Source organism: Pristiophorus japonicus, chromosome 1 (assembly GCF_044704955.1).
Source record: "Pristiophorus japonicus isolate sPriJap1 chromosome 1, sPriJap1.hap1, whole genome shotgun sequence".
NCBI lineage: Eukaryota > Metazoa > Chordata > Chondrichthyes > Pristiophoridae > Pristiophorus > Pristiophorus japonicus.
The window spans coordinates 8,571,839-8,589,738 of NC_091977.1; the positions used below are offsets into that span (position 1 = coordinate 8,571,839).

Sequence of the window (17,900 nt, forward strand, 5' to 3'; positions counted from 1 at the left end):
AACTGATCCAGAGTCCATGGAATGTTGGAAAATGACCACCAATGCATCTACTATTTCTAGGGCCACTTCCTTAAGTACTCTGGGATACAGACTATCAGGCCCTGGGGATTTATCGTCCTTCAATCCCATCAATTTCCCTAACATAATTTCCTGACTGATAAGGATTTCCCTCAGTTCCTCCTTCTCTCTGGACCCTAGTAGTTTCGGGAGGTATTCGTGTTTTCCTTAGTGAAGACGGAACCAAAGTATTTGTTCAATTGGTCTGCCATTTCCTTGTTCCTCATTATAAATTCACCTGATTCTGACTGCAAGGGACCTACATTAGTCTTCACTAATCTTTTTCTCTTCACATATCTATAGAAGCTTTTGCAGTCAGTTTTTATGTACCCTGCCAGCTAACTCTCATATACTATTTCCCCCTCCTAATTAAACCCTTAGTCCTCCTCTGCTGAATTCTAAATTTCTCCCAGTCCTCAGGTTTGCTGCTTTTTCTGGCCAATTTATGTGCCTTTTCCTTGGATATAACACTTTCCCTAATTTCCCTTGTTAGCCACGGTTGAGCCACTTCCCCATTTTATTTTTACGCCAGACAGGGATGTACAATTGTTGTAGTTCATCCATGTGATATTTAAATGTCTGCCATTACCTATCCACCATCAACCTTTTAAGTATCATTCGCCAGTCTATCCTAGCCAATTCACATCTCATACCATCGAAGTTACCTTTCTTTAAGTTCAGGACCCTCGTCTCTGAATTAATTGTGTCACTCTCCATCTTAATGAAGAATTCTACCATATTATGGTCACTCTTCCCCAAGGGGCCTCGCACAACAAGATTGCTAATTAATCCTCTCTCATTACACATGACCCATTCTAGGATGGCTTGCTCTCTAGTTGGTTCCTCGACATATTAGTCTAGAAAACCATCCCTTATACACTCTAGGAAATCCTCCTCCACGGTATTGCTACCAGTTTGGTTAGCCCAATCAATATGTAGACTAAAGTCACCCATGATAACTGCTGCACCTTTATTGCACCCATCCCTAATTTCCTGTTTGATGCCATCCCCAACCTCACTACCACTGTTTGGTGGTCTGTACATAACTCCCACTAACGTTTTCTGCCCTTTGGTGTTTCGCAGCTCTATGGTTGATGGATGTCAGAACAGTGGGAGGCATTCAAGGAGAAGATCCAGAGGGCTCAGGCCAAACATGTGCCCTTAAAGAAAAAGGGTGGAAATAACAATTCTAGAGCCCCCTGGATGTCTAGGGACTTGCAGGAGAGGATAAAGAAAAAAAGGGAAACTTGTATACCGACGGCTAAATACTGTAAAATCTCTGGAGGAATATAGAAAGTTTAGAGGTAAAATTTAAAAGGATATTAGGAATGCTAAGAGAGAGCATGAAAAAGTCTTGGCAAGTGAAATTAAGGAAAACCCAAAGATGTTCTATAAATACATTAAGAGTAAGAGGGTAACTAAAGAAAGGGTAAGGCCTATTAGAGACCATGAAGGTAATCTTTGTGTGGAGGCAAAAGATGTTGGGAGGGTTCTTAACGAGTACTTTGCATCTGTTTTCACAAAGGAAAGGGGTAATGCAGATACTGCTATCGAGGAGGAGTGTGATATTCTGGATGAAATAAATATAGTGAGAGGGGAGGTATTAAGGGGTTTAGCAGCTTTGAAAGTAGATAAGTCCCCAGGCCCGGATGAAATGCATCCCAGACTGTTGAGCGAAGTAAAAGAGGAAATAGCAGAGGCCTTGACCATCATTTTCCAGTCCTCTTTGGATTTAGGCATGGTGCCGGAGGACTGCTAATGTGGAACAGATGCAGTGCCTAAAATTCGTTCCTGGGATGTGGGCATCGCTGGCAAGGCCGGCATTTATTGCCCATCCCTAATTGCCCCTTGAGAAGGTGGTGGTGAGCCGCCTTCTTGAACCGCTGCAGTCCGTGTGGTGAAGGTGCTCCCACAGTGCTGTTAGGGAGGGAGTTCCAGGATTTTGACCCGGTGACAATGAAGGAACGGCGATATATTTCCAAATCAGGATGGTGCGTGACTTGGAGGGGAACGTGGAGGTGATGGTGCTCCCATGCGCCTGCTGCCCTTGTCCTTCTAGGTGGTGGAGGTCACAGGGAATGGAACCCTTGGTGAGTTGCTGCAGTTCATCCAGTAGATTGTTGCTGCTGGTGGCTCAGTGCTGCTATCACGGGGCAGGCGTGTGGGTATCAACTCACGTGGGGAAAGAAACCATTCAGCCTGTCGTGTAATGTGCACAGTTTGGTGTCTGAGGAAGGATATACTTGCCTTGGAGGCGGTTCAATAGATTGATTCCTGGGATGAGAGGGTTGTCTTATAAGGAGAGATTGAGTAGATTGGGTCTATACTCTTTGGAGTTTAGAAGAATGAGAGGTGATCTTATTGAAACATACAAGATTCTGAGGGGGATTGACAGGGTAGAGGGGTTGTTTCCCCCTGGCTGGGGAGTCTAGAACCAGAGGACATAGTCTCAGGATAAGGGGTCGGTCATTCAGGACTGGGATGAAGAGGAATTTCTTCACTCAGAGGTTTGTGAATCTTTGGAATCCTCTGCCCCAGGGGGTGGTGGGTGCTGGGTCTCTGAATATATTCAAGGCTGAGGTCGATAGATTTTTGGACTCAAAGGGAATCAAGGGATATGGGGATCGTGTGGGAAAGTGGAGTTTTGAGGTCAAAGATCAGCCATGATAACAGTGAATGACGGTGCAGACTTAAGAGGCTGAATGCACGACCGCTGCTCCTAATTCTTATGTTCTTAAGAGGTACTGGGGGTACAGGAGGTATAAGAGGTACCGGGGGTAGATGGGGTAGGAGGGGGTAAAAGGGATACAGGGGGTAGAGGGGGTAAGAGGGGTTGGAAGGGGTAAAAGGGATAGAGGGGGTAAGAGGGGTTGGAGGGGATAAGAGGGGTTGGAGGAGGTAAAGGGGATACAAGGATAGTGGGGGTAAGAGGGGTTGGAGGGGGTAAAGGGATACAGGAGGTAGAGGGGGCAAAAGGGGTTGGAGGGGGTAAAAGGGATACAGGGGTTGGAGGGGATAAGAGGGGTTGGAGGGGGTAAAGGGATACAGGAGGTAGAGGGGTTGGAGGGGGTAAAGGGATACAGGAGGTAGAGGGGGTAAAAGGGGTTGGAGGGGGTAAAAGGGATACAGAGGTTGGAGGGGATAAGAGGGGTTGGAGGGGGTAAAAGGGATACAAAGGAAGAGGGGTTGGATGGGGTAAAAGGGATCTAAGGGTAGAGGGGGTAAGAGGGGTTGGAGGGGGTAAAAAGGATACAGGGGTAGAGGGGGTAAGGGGTTTGAGGGGGTAAAAGGGATACAGGGGTATAGTGGGGTAAGAGGGGTTGGAGGGGGTAAAAGGGATACAGGGGTAGAGGAGGTAAGAGGGATGGGAGGGATAAAAGGGATACAGGAGGTAGAGGGGGTAAGAGGGGTTGGAGGGGGTAAAGGGATACAGGGGTTGGAGGGGGTAAGAGGGGTTGGAGGGCGGTAGAGGAGGTGAGAGGGGTTGGAGGGGGTAAAAGGGATACAGGGGTTGGAGAGGGTAAGAGGGGTTGGAGGGGGTAGAGGAGGTAAGTGGGGTTGGAGGGGGTAAAGGGATACAGGGTAGAGGAGGTAAGAGGGGTTGGAGGGGGTAAAAGAGATACAGGGGTTGGAGGGGGTAAAGGGGATACAAGGGTAGAGGGAGTAAGAGGGGTTGGAGGGGGTAAAGCGGTTGGAGGGGGTAAGAGGGGTTGGAGAGGGTAAAAGGAATACAAGGGTAGATGGGGTAAGAGGGGTTGGAGGGGGTAAAAGGGATACAGGAATATAGGGGGTAAGAGGGGTTGGAGGGGGTAAAAGGGATACAGGGGTTGGAGGGGGTAAGAGGGGGTAGAGGAGGTAAGAGGGGGTAAAGGGATACAGGGGTAGAGGAGGTAAAATGGGTTGGAGGGGGTAAAAGGGATACAGTGGTTGGAGGGGGTAAGAGGAGTTGGAGGGGGTAGAGGAGGTAAGAGGGGTTGGAGGGGGTAAAAGGGATACATGGGTTGGAGGGGGTAAGAAGGGTTTGAGAGGGTAAAAGGAATACAAGGGTAGAGGGGGTAAGAGGGGTAAAAGGGATACAGGAATATATGTGGTTAAGAGGGGTTTGAGGGGGTAAAAGGGATACAGGGGTTGGAGGGGGTAAGAGGAGTTGGAGGGGGTAGAGGAGGTAAGAGGGGTTGGAGGGAGTAAAGGGGATACAAAGGTAGAGGGGGTAAGAGGGGTTGGAGGGGGTAAAAGGGATACAGGGGTTGGAGGGGATAAGAGGGGTTGGAGGGGGTAAAAGAGATACAAGGGTAGAGGGGGTAAGAGGGGTTGTAGGGGGTAAAAGGGATATAAGGGTAGAGGGGGTAAGAGGGGTTTGAGGGGGTAAAAGGGATACAGGGGTAGAGGGGGTAAGAGGGGTTGGAGGAGGTAAAAGGGATACAGGGGTAGAGTGGGGTAAGAGGGGTTGGAGGGGGTAAAAGGGATACAGGGGTAGAGGAGGTAAGAGGGATGGCAGGGGGTAAAGGGATACAGGAGGTAGAGGGGGTAAGAGGGGTTGGAGGGGGTAAAGGGATACAGGGGTTGGAGGGGGTAAGAGGGGTTGGAGGGGGTAGAGGAGGTAAGAGGGGGTAAAGGGATACAGGGGTAGAGGAGGTAAGATGGGTTGGGGGGGGGGTAAAAGGGATACAGGGGTTGGAGGGGGTAAGAGGAGTTGGAGGGGGTAGAGGAGGTAAGAGGGGTTGGAGGGGGTAAAAGGGATACAAGGGTTAGAGGGGGTAAGAGGGGTTGGAGGGGTAAAGGGGATACAAGGGTAGAGGGGGTTGGAGGGGATACAGGGGTTGGAGGGGGTAAAAGGAATACAAGGGTAGAGGGGGTAAGAGGGGTTGGAGAGGGTAAAAGGAATACAAGGGTAGAGGGGGTAAGAGGGGTTGGAGGGGGTAAAAGGGATACAGGAATAGAGGGGGTAAGAGGGGTTGGAGGGGGTAAAAGGGATACAGGGTTGGAGGGAATAAGAGGGGTTGGAGGGGGTAGAGGAGGTAAGAGGGGGTAAAGGGATACAGGGGTAGAGGAGGTAAGAGGGGTTGGAGGGGGTAAACAGGGGTTGGAGGGGGTATGAGGAGTTGGAGTGGGTAGAGGAGGTAAGAGGGGTTGGAGGGGGTAAAAGGGATACAAGGGTTGGAGGAGGTAAGAGGGGTTGGAGGGGGTAAAGGGGATACAAGGGTAGAGGGGGTAAGAGGGGTTGGAGGGGGTAAAGGGGATACTGGGGTTGGAGAGGGTAAAAGGAATACAAGGGTAGAGGGGGTAAGAGGGGTTGGAAGGGGGTAAAAGGAATACAGGGGGTAGAGGGCATACAGGACCCCTCCAGTTCCTTCTGCAGTGATTTCAAGCGGTCGTCTCTTTCAGAGACCAAGCAGGAAAAGCCCCTCATTAAGGACGTGATGTCATTCGTGAATGGTGGTGATGTGGTCTTTCTCACCAAGCTCAATGTCCTGCTCGCTGCGAAGTCAGCGCCTGTCGATGCCTCCATCTACTCTCAATGGGCCAGCTCCCTCACAAACTCCGCCACACTGGTGAGGCAGCAGGTAAAGAAGCACGCACCGCCGAGCAGCATGGGGATCACTGCCTCGGGGACCACGTGTGGGAGCTCAATGGGTTTCTCGGGGATGGATAACGGGTCCTGATATTGCCTCTGGTCAAACACAGGGACACTTTTTATATTCTCAATTGGAACATTGGGGGGGGGGGTGGCGGGGGTGGGGGTTGGGGAAGAGTATGGTGTGAGGATGGGGTGGAGGAGGGTGTGGATTGCGGGGGAAGGTGGGATGGGGTTTGAGGTGGGGTGGGAGGTTTGGGGTGGGAGAGGGTGGGAGTGTGGGGGAGGTGGGGTTTGGGATGGGGTGGGGTTTGAGGTGGGGGAGAATGGGGAGGGGAGCGTGGGGAAAGGTGGGGTGAGAGGGTGGGGTGAGAGGGTGGGTTTGAGGTGGGGGAAGGTGTGGGGTGGGAGGGTGTGGGGAAGGGTGGGGTGAGACGGTAGGGTGGAGGAGAGTGGGGGGAAGGTGGGAGGGCAGGGTGTGGAGTGGGGTGGAGTTTGGGGTGAGGAGGAGTGGGGTGAGACGGTGGATTGGGGGCGTGAGGGACGTGTGGGGTGAGTCGGTGTGGAGGGGGGAGGGGATGGGGGGGTGAGTCGGTGTGATGGGGGTGGGGGGGGTGGGTCGGTGGGGAGGGATGGGGAGGGTGTGGGGTGAGTCAGTGAGTCGGTGCAGAGGGGGTGGTGAACCGGTGGGGAGGGGGCGGTGGGGTGAGATGGTGGGGCGAGACGGTGGGGTGGGGAGGGTGTGGGGTGAGTCGGTGGGGAGGGGGGGGTGGGGTGAGTCGGTGAGGGGGGGTGGGGTGAGTCGGTGGGGAGGGGGGGTGGGGTGAGTCGGTGGGGAGGGGAGGGGGGGGTGGGGTGAGTCGGTGGGGTGAGTCGGTGGGGAGGGGGGCGTGGGGTGAGTCAGTGGGGAGGGGGGGTGGGGTGAGACGGTGGGGGGGGGGGGGGTGGGGTGAGATGGTGGGGCGAGACGGTGGGGTGGGGAGGGTGTGGGGTGAGTCGGTGGGGAGGGGGGGTGGGGTGAGTCGGTGAGGGGGGGGTGGGGTGAGTCGGTGGGGAGGGGGGTGGGGTGAGTCGGTGGGGAGGGGAGGGGGGGGTGGGGTGAGTCGGTGGGGTGAGTCGGTGGGGAGGGGGGCGTGGGGTGAGTCAGTGGGGAGGGGGGGTGGGGTGAGTCGGTGGGGAGGGGGGCGTGGGGTGAGTCAGTGGGGAGGGGGGTGGGGTGAGTCGGTGGGGAGGGGGGCGTGGGGTGAGTCAGTGGGGAGGGGGGGTGGGGTGAGACGGTGGGGGGGGGGGGGGTGGGGTGAGCCGGTGGGGAGGGTGTGTGAGGTGAGTCGGTGGGGGAGGGGGGGGGTGAGTCGGTGAGGGGGGGGTGGGGTGAGTAGGTGGGGAGGGGGGGTGGGGTGAGTCGGTGGGGAGGGGAGGGGGGGGTGGGGTGAGTCGGTGGGGTGAGTCGGTGGGGAGGGGGGCGTGGGGTGAGACGGTGGGGGGGGGGGGGGTGGGGTGAGCCGGTGGGGAGGGTGTGTGAGGTGAGTCGGTGGGGGAGGGGGGGGGTGGGGTGAGCCGGTGGGGAGGGGGGGTGGGGTGGGAGGGGGGCGTGGAGTGAGACGCTGGGGAGGGGGGTGGGGAGGGTGTGGGGAGGGGGGTGGGGAGGGTGTGGGGTGAGACGCTTGGGAAGGGGGTGTGGGGTGAGACGCTGGGGAGGGGGGTGGGGAGGGGGGTGTGGGGTGAGTCGGGGGGGTGGGGAGTATGTGGGGTGGGGAGGGGGGTGGGGAGGGTATGGGGTGAGCCGGGGGGGTGGGGAGGGTGTGGGGTGAGCCGGGGGGGGGGGGGAGGGTATGGGGTGAGCCAGTGGGGAGGGGGGTGGGGGAGGGGGGTGTGGGGTGAGTCGGTGGGGAGGGGGGGTGGGGAGTGTGTGGGGTGGGGAGGGGGGGTGGGGAGGGTATGGGGTGAGCCGGTGGGTGGGGGGGTGTGGGGTGGGGAGGGTATGGGGTGAGCCGGTGGGGTGGGGGGGTGGGGAGGGGGGTGTGGGGGGGTGTGGGGTGGGGAGGCGGGTGGGGAGGGTATGGGGTGAGCTGGTGGGGAGGGTATGGGGTGAGCCGGTGGGGAGGGGGGTGTGGGGGGTGTGGGGTGAGCCGGTGGGGAGGGTGTGAGGTGAGTCGGTGGGGAGGGGGGGTGGGGAGTGTGTGGGGTGGAGAGGGTATGGGGTGAGCCGGTGGGGAGGGGGGTGTGGGGTGAGTCGGTGGGGAGGGGGGGTGGGGGGTGTGGGGTGAGCCGGTGGGGAGGGTGTGAGGTGAGTCGGTGGGGAGGGGGGGTGGGGAGTGTGTGGGGTGGGGAGGGTATGGGGTGAGCCGGTGGGGAGGGGGGTGTGGGGGGGTGTGGGGTGAGTCGGGGAGGGGGGTGTGGGGGGGTGTGGGGTGAGCCGGTGGGGGGGTGTGGGGTGAGCCGGTGGGGGGGGTGTGGGGTGAGCCGGTGGGGGGGTGGGGTGAGCCGGTGGGGGGGGTGGGGTGAGCCGGTGGGGAGGGGCGTGTGGGGTGAGCCGGTGGGGGGGGTGTGGGGTGAGCCGGTGGGGGGGGTGGGGTGAGCCGGTGGGGGGGGTGGGGTGAGCCGGTGAGGGAGGTGGGGTGAGCCGGTGGGGAGGGGCGTGTTGGGTGAGTCTGAGGGGGGGTGTTGGGGGGTCAGTGGTGTCGATGATGCTCCAGTGTGGGGGGTGTGTGGTGCCGGTTGATGAGGCGCTGTGCCTGTCTGTGGGTGTGCCGGTAACTGGAGTGGTGGTTTAACTTTGGCAGGCGGTGCCAATCCAGGCTCTGGTTCCGGTGGCGATGACGGATGCTGCGGTGATCAGGCGGAACCTGGAGCGGGCGATCGCTGACTATGAGGCGGAGTACAACGTGTGTAAGTGCGCGCCATGCCAGAACGGCGGCACGGTGATCCAGCTGGACGGGCAGTGCCGCTGCTTGTGCCCCATCACCTTCCAGGGCATTGCCTGCGAGACCCCCAAACTCATACACACAGGCAAAGGTAGGCGCTCTCACAGGTTTGACCGCAAGACCAGCGGGGGACGGGGTCACTGGACCATCTGGCATCTGACGTGGGGGGGGAGGGGGATCAGGGGAATGATGAAAGGGGGGAGCCGGGGAATGGAGGACAGGGGTTGGGGGGAAGGGGGAGGGAGTTGAAAGTTTGGGGGAACGGGCGTGTGGGGAAGGGGGGATCGAGGGTTGAGGGAACGGGGCTGGGGGATGGGGGAAGTGGGAGCGGGTATGTGGGGGAAGGGGCGATCGAAGGTTGGGGGAACGGGTGTGTGGGAGAAGATGGATCGAAGGTTGGGGGAACGGACGTGTGGGAGAAGATGGATCGAAGGTTGGGGGAACGGGCGTGTGGGAGAAGATGGATCGAAGGTTGGGGGAACGGGCGTGTGGGAGAAGATGGATCGAAGGTTGGGGGAACAGGCGTGTGGGAGAAGATGGATCGAAGGTTGGGGGAACGGACGTGTGGGAGAAGATGGATCGAAGGTTGGGGGAACGGACGTGTGGGAGAAGATGGATCGAAGGTTGGGGGAACAGGTGTGTGGGGGATGGGGAAAACGAGGGTTGAGGGAACGGGTGTGTGGGGGATGGGGAGATCGAGGGTTGAGGGAACGGGGAAGGGGGAATGGGCGTGTGAGGGAGGGGGGGATCAAGGGTTGGGGGAACGGGCGTGTGGGGGATGGGGGATCGAGGGTTGGGGGAACGTGTGTGTGGGGGATGGGGAGAACGAGGGTTGAGGGAACGGGGAAGGGGGAATGGGCGTGTGAGGGAGGGGGGGATCAAGGGTTGGGGGAACGGGCGTGTGGGGGAAGAGGGGATCGAGGGTTGGGGGAACGGGGATGGGGAAGGGGGAGTTGGTGTGTGGACGAGGGGGGGAACGAGGGTTGAGGGGACGGGGAAGGGGGAACGGGCGTGTGAGGGAGGGGGGGATCAAGGGTTGGGGGAACGGGCGTGTGGGGGATGGGGGATCGAGGGTTGGGGGAACGGGTGTGTGGGGGATGGGGAGAATGAGGGTTGAGGGGACGGGGAAGGGGGAACGGGCGTGTGAGGGAGGGGGGGATCAAGGGTTGGGGGAACGGGCGTGTGGGGGAAGGGGAAACGGGAATACAGGGAAGAGGGAATGGGTGTGCGGGAGAAGGGGGAGCGGGCGTATGGGGGAAGGGGGATCAGGGGAAGGGAGGACGGGGGAACGGACGTGGTGGACACAGTCGAGGTTGAGGGGGCTCGAGGTGGCCCCTAGCTGCCGATCGGTGAATGTCCTCCCTGTGGCACTTCACCGCACAAGCTGCAGTGTTTCAAGATGGCGGCCTCATCGCCAAACCCTCTGGGGCAATAATGGGCGGTCCCTCCAGCGAGACGGGTGTCCCGAGATTAGTCACGGGGGGGTGGGGATGGAATGAGCACAGAGAGCGTTACACATGCCCCTTTCTTTCTCTGAGCAGTAGATTACACGGACGGACAATGGAGCTGTTGGTCAGGGTGGTCGCCGTGCATTGACAGACAACAGGTGCGCACACGGCAGTGCCTGGGCACCCAGGGAGAGGGCACCCCATGCCAGGGGGAGCAGCAGAGTGTCGCCCACTGCTGAGGTAAACAGCTTGCCCGTGGGGTCCACAGAGACCCGCGTCATCGCGTGTCAGGGTCCCGGAGATGCGGGAGGACCAATCAAACCCATCCCCAGGGAACAAAACGTGCATTTCTGTCACGCCTTTCACCACCCCAGCACGTCCCGAATTGCTTTACAACCGCTGAAATAATTTTGAAGTGTAGCCACTGTTGTAGTGTTATAAAGCGGCAGCCAATTTGCGCACAGCAAGCTCCCACAAGCAGCAATGACGTGATGTCAGTTGAGGAATAAATATTGGCCAGGAACTCCGCTGCTCTTCTTCAAAATAGTGCCCAGAGATCTTTTATGTCCGCCTGAGAGGGCATCGGTTTAACATTTCATCTGAAAGACTGCCCCTCCGACAGTGCGGCACTCCCTCAGTACTGCCCCTCCGACAGTGCAGCGCTCACTCAGTACTGCCCCTCCAACAGTGCGGCACTCCCTCAGTACTGCCCCTCCGACAGTGCAGCGCTCACTCAGTACTGCCCCTCCGACAGTGCGGCGCTCCCTCAGTACTGCCCCTCCGACAGTGCGGCACTCCCTCAGTACTGCCCCTCCGACAGTGCGGCACTCCCTCAGTACTGCCCCTCCGACAATGCGGCGCTCCCTCAGTACTGCCCCTCCGACAGTGCGGCGCTCCCTCGGTACTGCCCCTCCGACAGTGCGGCGCTCCCTCAGTACTGCCCCTCCGACAGTGCGGCACTCCCTCAGTACTGCCCCTCCGACAGTGCGGCACTCCCTCAGCACTGTCCCTCCGACAATACAGTGCTCCCTCAGTTATCATCATCATCATAGGCAGTCGCTTGGAATCGAGGAAGACTCCTGAAGTGAGTTCTTTGGTGGCTGAACAGTCCAATACGAGAGCCACAGACTCTGTTGCAGGTGGGACAGACAGTCGCTGAGGGAAGGGGTGGGTGTGACTGGTTTGCCGCACGCTCCTTCTGCTTGACCTCTTCATGCTCTCGCCGTTGAGACTCGAGGTGCTCAGCGCCCTCCCAGATTCACTTTCTCCACTTAGGGCGGTCTTTGGCCAGGGACTCCCAGGTGTCAGTGGAAATGTCGCACTTTATCAGGGTGGCTTTGAGGGTGTCCTTGTAATTTTTCCGCTGTCACCTTTGGCTCGTTTGCTGTGAAGGAGCTGCGCATAGAGCACTTGTTTTGAGAGTCTCGTGTCTGGCATGTGGACTATGTGGCCCGCCCAGCGAAGCTGATTGAGTGTGGTCAGTGCTTCAATGCTGGGGATGTTGGCCTGGTCGAGGATACTAATGTTGGTGGGACTGTCCTCCCAGGGGATTTGCAGGAACTTGCGGAGTCATCGTTGTTGCTATTTCTCCAGCGACTTGAGGTGGTTACTGTACATGGTCCATGTCTCTGAGTCATACTGGACGGTGGGTATTACTACAGCCCTGTAGACCATGAGCTTGGTGGTAGATTTGAGGGCCTGGTCTTCAAACACTCTTTTCCTCAGGTGGCCAAAGGCTGCGCTGGCGCACTGGAGGCGGTGTTGAATCTCTGCATCAATGTCTGCCATTGTTGAGCTACAGTACACGGACAACGCCTGCGTCTGCGCACTTTCTGAGGCTGAACTCCAGGATATAGTTGACATATTTACTGAGGCGTATGAAAGCATGGGCCTTACGCTAAACATCCGTAAGACAAAGGTCCTCCACCAGCCTGTCCTCGCCGCACAGCACTGCCCCCCAGTCATCAAGATCCACGGCGCGGCCCTGGACAATGTGGACTATTTCCCAGACCTCCATAAGTACTGACCCTCTGATAATGCAGCGCTCCCTCAGTACTGCCCCTCCCACAGTGCGGTGCTCCCTCAGTACTGCCTCTCCCATAGTGCGGTGCTCCCTCAGTACTGCCTCTCCCACAGCGCGGCACTCCCTAATTACTGTGCCTCCGACAGTGCGGCATTCCCTCAGTACTGCCCCTCCGACAGTGCGGCATTCCCTCAGTACTGCCCCTCCGACAGTGCAGCACTCTCTCAGTACTGCCCCTCCAACAGTGTGGCATTCGAGATGTTATGTATTATCCAGGTACATTAAATGTATAAGTACAATGGTGCGCCACAGAGGACGCTGTGGTGGGAGACCTGAAAGTACCTGCAAGACAGAGTATAAATGGCTGCCCACCACACCTGAGAGGCACTCTGGAGTTACACAATAAAGGACTAAGGTCACAACAGTTACTACAACACCAGACCGTGTGGAGTCAGTGATTTGAGCGCTACATACATCACATTGGCGACAAGGACACGGATGAACTTCACGCATCACGCAACTATGGCTACTCTGGGCTCGGTAAAGGATTTTACGGTGGGCAATGATTGGGAGGCCTTTACAGAAAGGCTCGAGTACTACTTTACGGCAAACGACCTGACGGGAAACACGGACGCACTGAGAGAGAAGCGTAAGGCTTTCCAGTTGTGGTGATGAGGTTTACTGTCTCGTCAGGAATTTGCTGGCACCCGGGAGCACCAGGGACAAGTCATATGAGGAGCTGATCGAACTCATTCGTGACCAACTTAAACCAAAAGAGAGCATCCTCACGGCCCGGCACAAATTCTACCACCACTGCAGACCTGAGGGCCAGGATGTCACCAAATATGCTGCGGACCTCAGGAGACTCGCGGCATGTGATTTCGGCACATACCTTGACGAGGCATTGCGAGACGTTTTTGTTATGGGGATTGGCCATGAGGGTCTCCTTCACAAGCTGTGATCCACTGAACCTACAGTCACCCTGAAGCAAGCCATCACCACCAGCAGGGCGTTTATGACCTCGCCGTGCAGCACCAAGCAGATGATCCACACGGTCTCGAACCCGGCAGGCACTGTCCACAGGATAACGCCCACCACGGACAAAACTGCAGAACGTGGCTCTGCCCAGGGCAGAGAGCACGGACCTCGGGGTCCTGGGACTCAGAGTCCGCCGAGGGGGGCTAATCGAGGAGCACCATGCTGGTGCTGCGGAGGAAGCCATGGGGCTCACCGGTGCAGGTTTGCGGAGTATACGTGCAATACCTGCCACACGAAAGGCCACCTTCAGCGTATGTGCAAAAGAAACATGACTCACCGTGTGGCTGAGGAGATGGCAGAGGGTCCATTTTCCAGCGAGGAGCAGGCAGAATAAGACGAGGCGTTGTTTGGACTGTATACGTGTACCGACGGTTCGGCCCGGTGATTATGGAGGTCAAGATTAACGGGGTCCCAGTGAGTATGGAATTGGACACTGGATCGGGTCCGTCGTTGATGAGTCAGAGAACCTTTGATAAACTGCGGGTCAACCCAGCTGCACGACCCAAGCTGGTCCCGGTTACGGCAAAGCTGCGCACCTACACCAAGGAACTGATACCTGTTCTGTGCAGGTATCTCACGGGGGCGAGACGCACGGTTTACCTTTGTGGGTCATTGCAGGCGATGGGCCGACGTTTCTCGGCAGGAGATGGATGGGGAAGGTCCGTTGGGAGCTGGGAAGACTTCATTCCTCCACAGACCGCTGACCCCCGGGTCCCCAAAGAGCAGCGCCGACCGAGCTGGAGGAGATAGAAGCCGTTCATCGGCAGTCTCAATTCCACAGGCCACAGCAACCCTGGAGCCCCAACCCTGGAAGAGCAGCTTTTCAACCCGGCTGCAGGAGGTACTGGAGCAGGAGCGGAGGCCGCAGGAGAGGCGGCACCTGCGGCAGGAGCGGAGGCCGCAGGAGAGACAGCACCAGCGGCAGAAACGGAGGCCGCAGGAGAGACAGCACCTGCGGCAAGAACGGAGGCCGCAGGAGAGACAGCACCTGCGGCAAGAACGGAGGCCGCAGGAGAGGCAGCACCTGCGGCAGGAACGGAGGCCGCAGGAGAGACAGCACCTGCGGCAGGAACGGAGGCTGCAGGAGAGACGGCACCTGCGGCAGGAACGGAGGCTGCAGGAGAGACAGCACCTGCGGCAGGAACGGAGGCCGCAGGAGAGGCAGCACCTGCGGCAGGAACGGCGGCGGAGGCTACGGAGGCGACAGGTACGGCTCGGGAGAACCCGATTTCTTGGACAGGTGCAGGAGCCAGAGCAGAGGATACGGCCAGATTCAAGATCATGTTTTGGCCGTTTTCTTTCCTCCTTTCTTCGTTATTTCTTCTTTTCCAGAGAGTAAAACGGCAGGCCAGCGAGGCTCAAGATGGCGGCAGCAGAGCTCTGCAAAGAACAAAGGCAAGCAGTACAGCTAAAATGGCGGCACCCAAGCCTTGTGGGAACCACAAGGTGGCGTCTTAAAAGGGAAATGCACCCGGGAGTTTTTAAAAGGGCCTTACGCCGTTGGCGGTCCCCACAAAGAGACTTTTGTAAGGCAAGAGCGAGTCTAACTGAGCAATGTGAATGTAGGATGACGGATTTATGATAAGAGTTAATATTTCAATGCTGAATGGTTGCTGTGTTTAAAATTATGGATATGAATTACGAAAAGAGTTAATAGCACGAGGTTCAAGTAAAAGGGATATGGATCCGTGACTAACATGACCAATGGGCTAATGCGATTTTCGATTTAGGTGATTCATGCAATGGTTCAGCGGCTGCTAAGGCGACTACTGAGAACAGAGGCAACGCACTAGTTGCGATACCCTGTCTCAGCACAGCCCATTACCTCGGGCAAAAAGGGGCTGTGTACTGCCACCGTACCTCACCCAGAGGAGCTGGGATTAAATAACTGTTCAGTGTACCTGCAACCTTTTGGCATAACATCTGTACCACATATTATATGTACCATTCAAATGTACCGTCTATGTATACCTGCTTTCTGTTGGTGGTTATGCTCGTGTGCTTTATCCACCATGTAAGGACTGCAAATACCACATGTGTGCACCGGGTCCTCCACATGGGGGAGAAGAGGGAAGTGGACGGTCATGGACCCACACTCACAAACCAACCAGGATGAACAAGGCCAAGGTTACCGGCAATGGCTTCTGGAACTGGGCGGGGGGAGTGAGATGTTATGTATTGTCCAGGTACATTAAAGGTATAAGTACAATGGTGCACCACAGAGGGCGCTGTGGTGGGAGACCTGAAAATACCTGCGAGACAGAGTATAAAAGGCTGCCCACCACACCTGGGAGGCACTCTGGAGTCAGACAATAAAGGTCTAAGGTCACAGCAGTTACTACAACACCAGACCATGTGGAGTCAGTGATTTGAGTGCTACATACATCACACCCTCAGTACTGCCCCTCCGACAGTGCAATGCTCCCTCAGTACTGTCCCTCAGACAGTGCAGCACTCTCTCAGTACTGCCCCTCCGACAGTGCAGCACTCTCTCAGTACTGCCCCTCCGACAGTGCAGCACTCCCTCAGTACTGTCCCTCCGACAGTGCAGCACTCCCTCAGTACTGTACTCCGACAGTGCAGCACTCCCTCAGTACTGTCCCTCCGACAGTGCAGCACTCCCTCAGTACTGTCCCTCCGACAGTGCAGCACTCTCTCAGTACTGTCCCCCCGACAGTGCAGCACTCCCTCAGTACTGTCCCTCCGACAGTGCAGCACTCCCTCAGTACTGCCCCTCCGACAGTGCGCCGCTCCCTCAGTACTGCACTGGGAGTGTCAGCCTAGATTTTTGTGCTCCGGTTTGTGGAGTAGGCCTTGAATCCACAACCATCTGAATCAGAGTCACGGCCATTTTAATGATTGCAGAACCAAAGCCTGTAGATGGAGTTAAGGTACAGATCAGCTACGATTTAATTGAATGGTGGAAGAGGCTCGAGGGGCTGAATGGCCTCCACCTTCTCTGTGCCTAAACCCAACTTTTTCACTCGAACCCTGTTAACGCAAATACGCCCCCCGATCACTGGGATCTGATGTAAATACAGCCCAGAAAAAATAACAATCTCTGATTCTATCTTTCTCGACTCTCTCTCGCTCTTTCTCTCCCACTTTCCTCTATTTTTCTGTTTCTCACACTCACCCTCTCAGCTTTCTCGATTGACTCTGTCTTTGAATAATTCATTCTCGTGGTATGAGAGTGGTGGGTAATGCCTCATTGATTTCCCTTCTACAGTTGCCCTGGGATGGTCGGTACCTCTGCTTCCGTTTTCTCTCCTCTGCATATCTTTATCTCCCTCTCGCTTCTCTCCATCTGCCCCTCTCTTTCTTCAACCGATCCTTTCCTCCCTCTCTCCTCTCATTCTAGGTGTTTTTCACGTTCTCCCCTCGCTCTATCTGTCTCTCTATTTCTCCCCGATCCACTCGGTGGGGTAGTGTAAACTGGTCCATCATCATAGGCAGTCCCTCGGAATCGAGGAAGACTTGCTTCCACTCTAAAAGTGAGTTCTTTGGTGACTGAACAGTCCAATACGAGAACCACAGTCCCTGTCACAGGTGGGACAGACAGTGGTTGAAGGAAAGGGTGGGTGGGACTGGTTTGCCGCACACTCCTTCCGCTGCCTGCGCTTGGTTTCTGCATGCTCTCGGCGACGAGACTCGAGGTGCTCAACGCCCTCCCGGATGCACTTCCTCCATTTAGGGTGGTCTTTGGCCAGGGACTCCTAGGTATCAGTGGGGATGTTGCACTTTATCAGGGAGGCTTTGAGGGTGTCCTTGTAACGTTTGCTCTGCCCACCTGGGGCTCTCTTGCCGTGTAGAAGTTCCGAGTAGAGCGCTTGCTTTGGGAGTCTCATGTCGGGCATGCGGACTATGTGGCCTGCCCAGCGGAGCTGATCGAGTGTGGTCAGTGCTTCAATGCTGGGGATGTTGGCCTGATCGAGGACGCTAACGTTGGTGCACCCAACTCGCCACGAGCCAGTCAGCAGCCCGCTGTAGCACTCCCGAACTTTATCTAACCTCCTGTCCTTCCTATGCTCTGAGAACGGGGCCCAGACACAGCGGGGTATTTGTGACTTTCGGCTGCTATGGAGTGAGCCGCTTGTGGTGCAACTCCCTGCTGACTGCAATGGATATAACAATGGACAGCGGTGTGTAACGGGCGGCTGAATCGATACCCCTGTTTTACTCCACTGCTAGAAGTCACAATGACGCCCAATCCCTTCTCCATTTCAGGCCCGGGAATGAGCAGAGTCTGCAAACAACAAACTCGATACTGGCAACGATCAAACAACGGAAACCGATCCACAGATATCAACAGTGCAGCTCCTGCTCCTCATTCACACCACCAATAAACACTTTCAATCTTGTTATAGTGTCAAAGAATAGAATGTCTGATTGTTGCATCAAACATTCCCAGGGCAGGTGCAGCACAGGTTAGATACAGAGTAAAGCTCCCTCTACACTGTCCCATCAAACATTCCCAGGGCAGATACAGCACGGGTTAGATACAGAGTAAAGCTCCCTCTGCACTGTCCCATCATACACTCCCAGGGCAGGTACAGCACGGGTTAGAACATAAGAACATAAGAACATAAGAACATAAGAATTAGGAACAGGAGTAGGCCATCTAGCCCCTCGAGCCTTCTCCGCCATTCAACAAGATCATGGCTGATCTGGCCGTGGACTCAGCTCCACGTACCCGCCCGCTCCCCATAACCCTTAATTCCCTTATTGGTTAAAAATCTATCTATCTGTGATTTGAATACATTCAATGAGCTAGCCTCAACTGCTTCCTTGGGCAGAGAATTCCACAGATTCACAACCCTCTGGGAGAAGAAATT

At 56.6% G+C, this 17,900-nt stretch overlaps 1 protein-coding gene across 1 annotated transcript in view; it reads left to right on the forward strand.

Annotated features, from left to right (window-relative positions):
* Window positions 1–17,426, forward strand: part of c9 (complement component 9) — a 70,727-nt gene extending 53,301 nt beyond the window's left edge. Inside the window, exons 9-12 of the mRNA XM_070877081.1 lie at window positions 5,443–5,621; window positions 8,416–8,647; window positions 10,098–10,244; window positions 17,293–17,426. Of these exons, the coding sequence (XP_070733182.1) occupies window positions 5,443–5,621; window positions 8,416–8,647; window positions 10,098–10,243 (557 nt within the window). The 3' untranslated portion in view covers window position 10,244; window positions 17,293–17,426. The remainder of the gene's footprint in view (window positions 1–5,442; window positions 5,622–8,415; window positions 8,648–10,097; window positions 10,245–17,292) is intronic.
* Window positions 17,427–17,900: the final 474 nt, after the last annotated feature.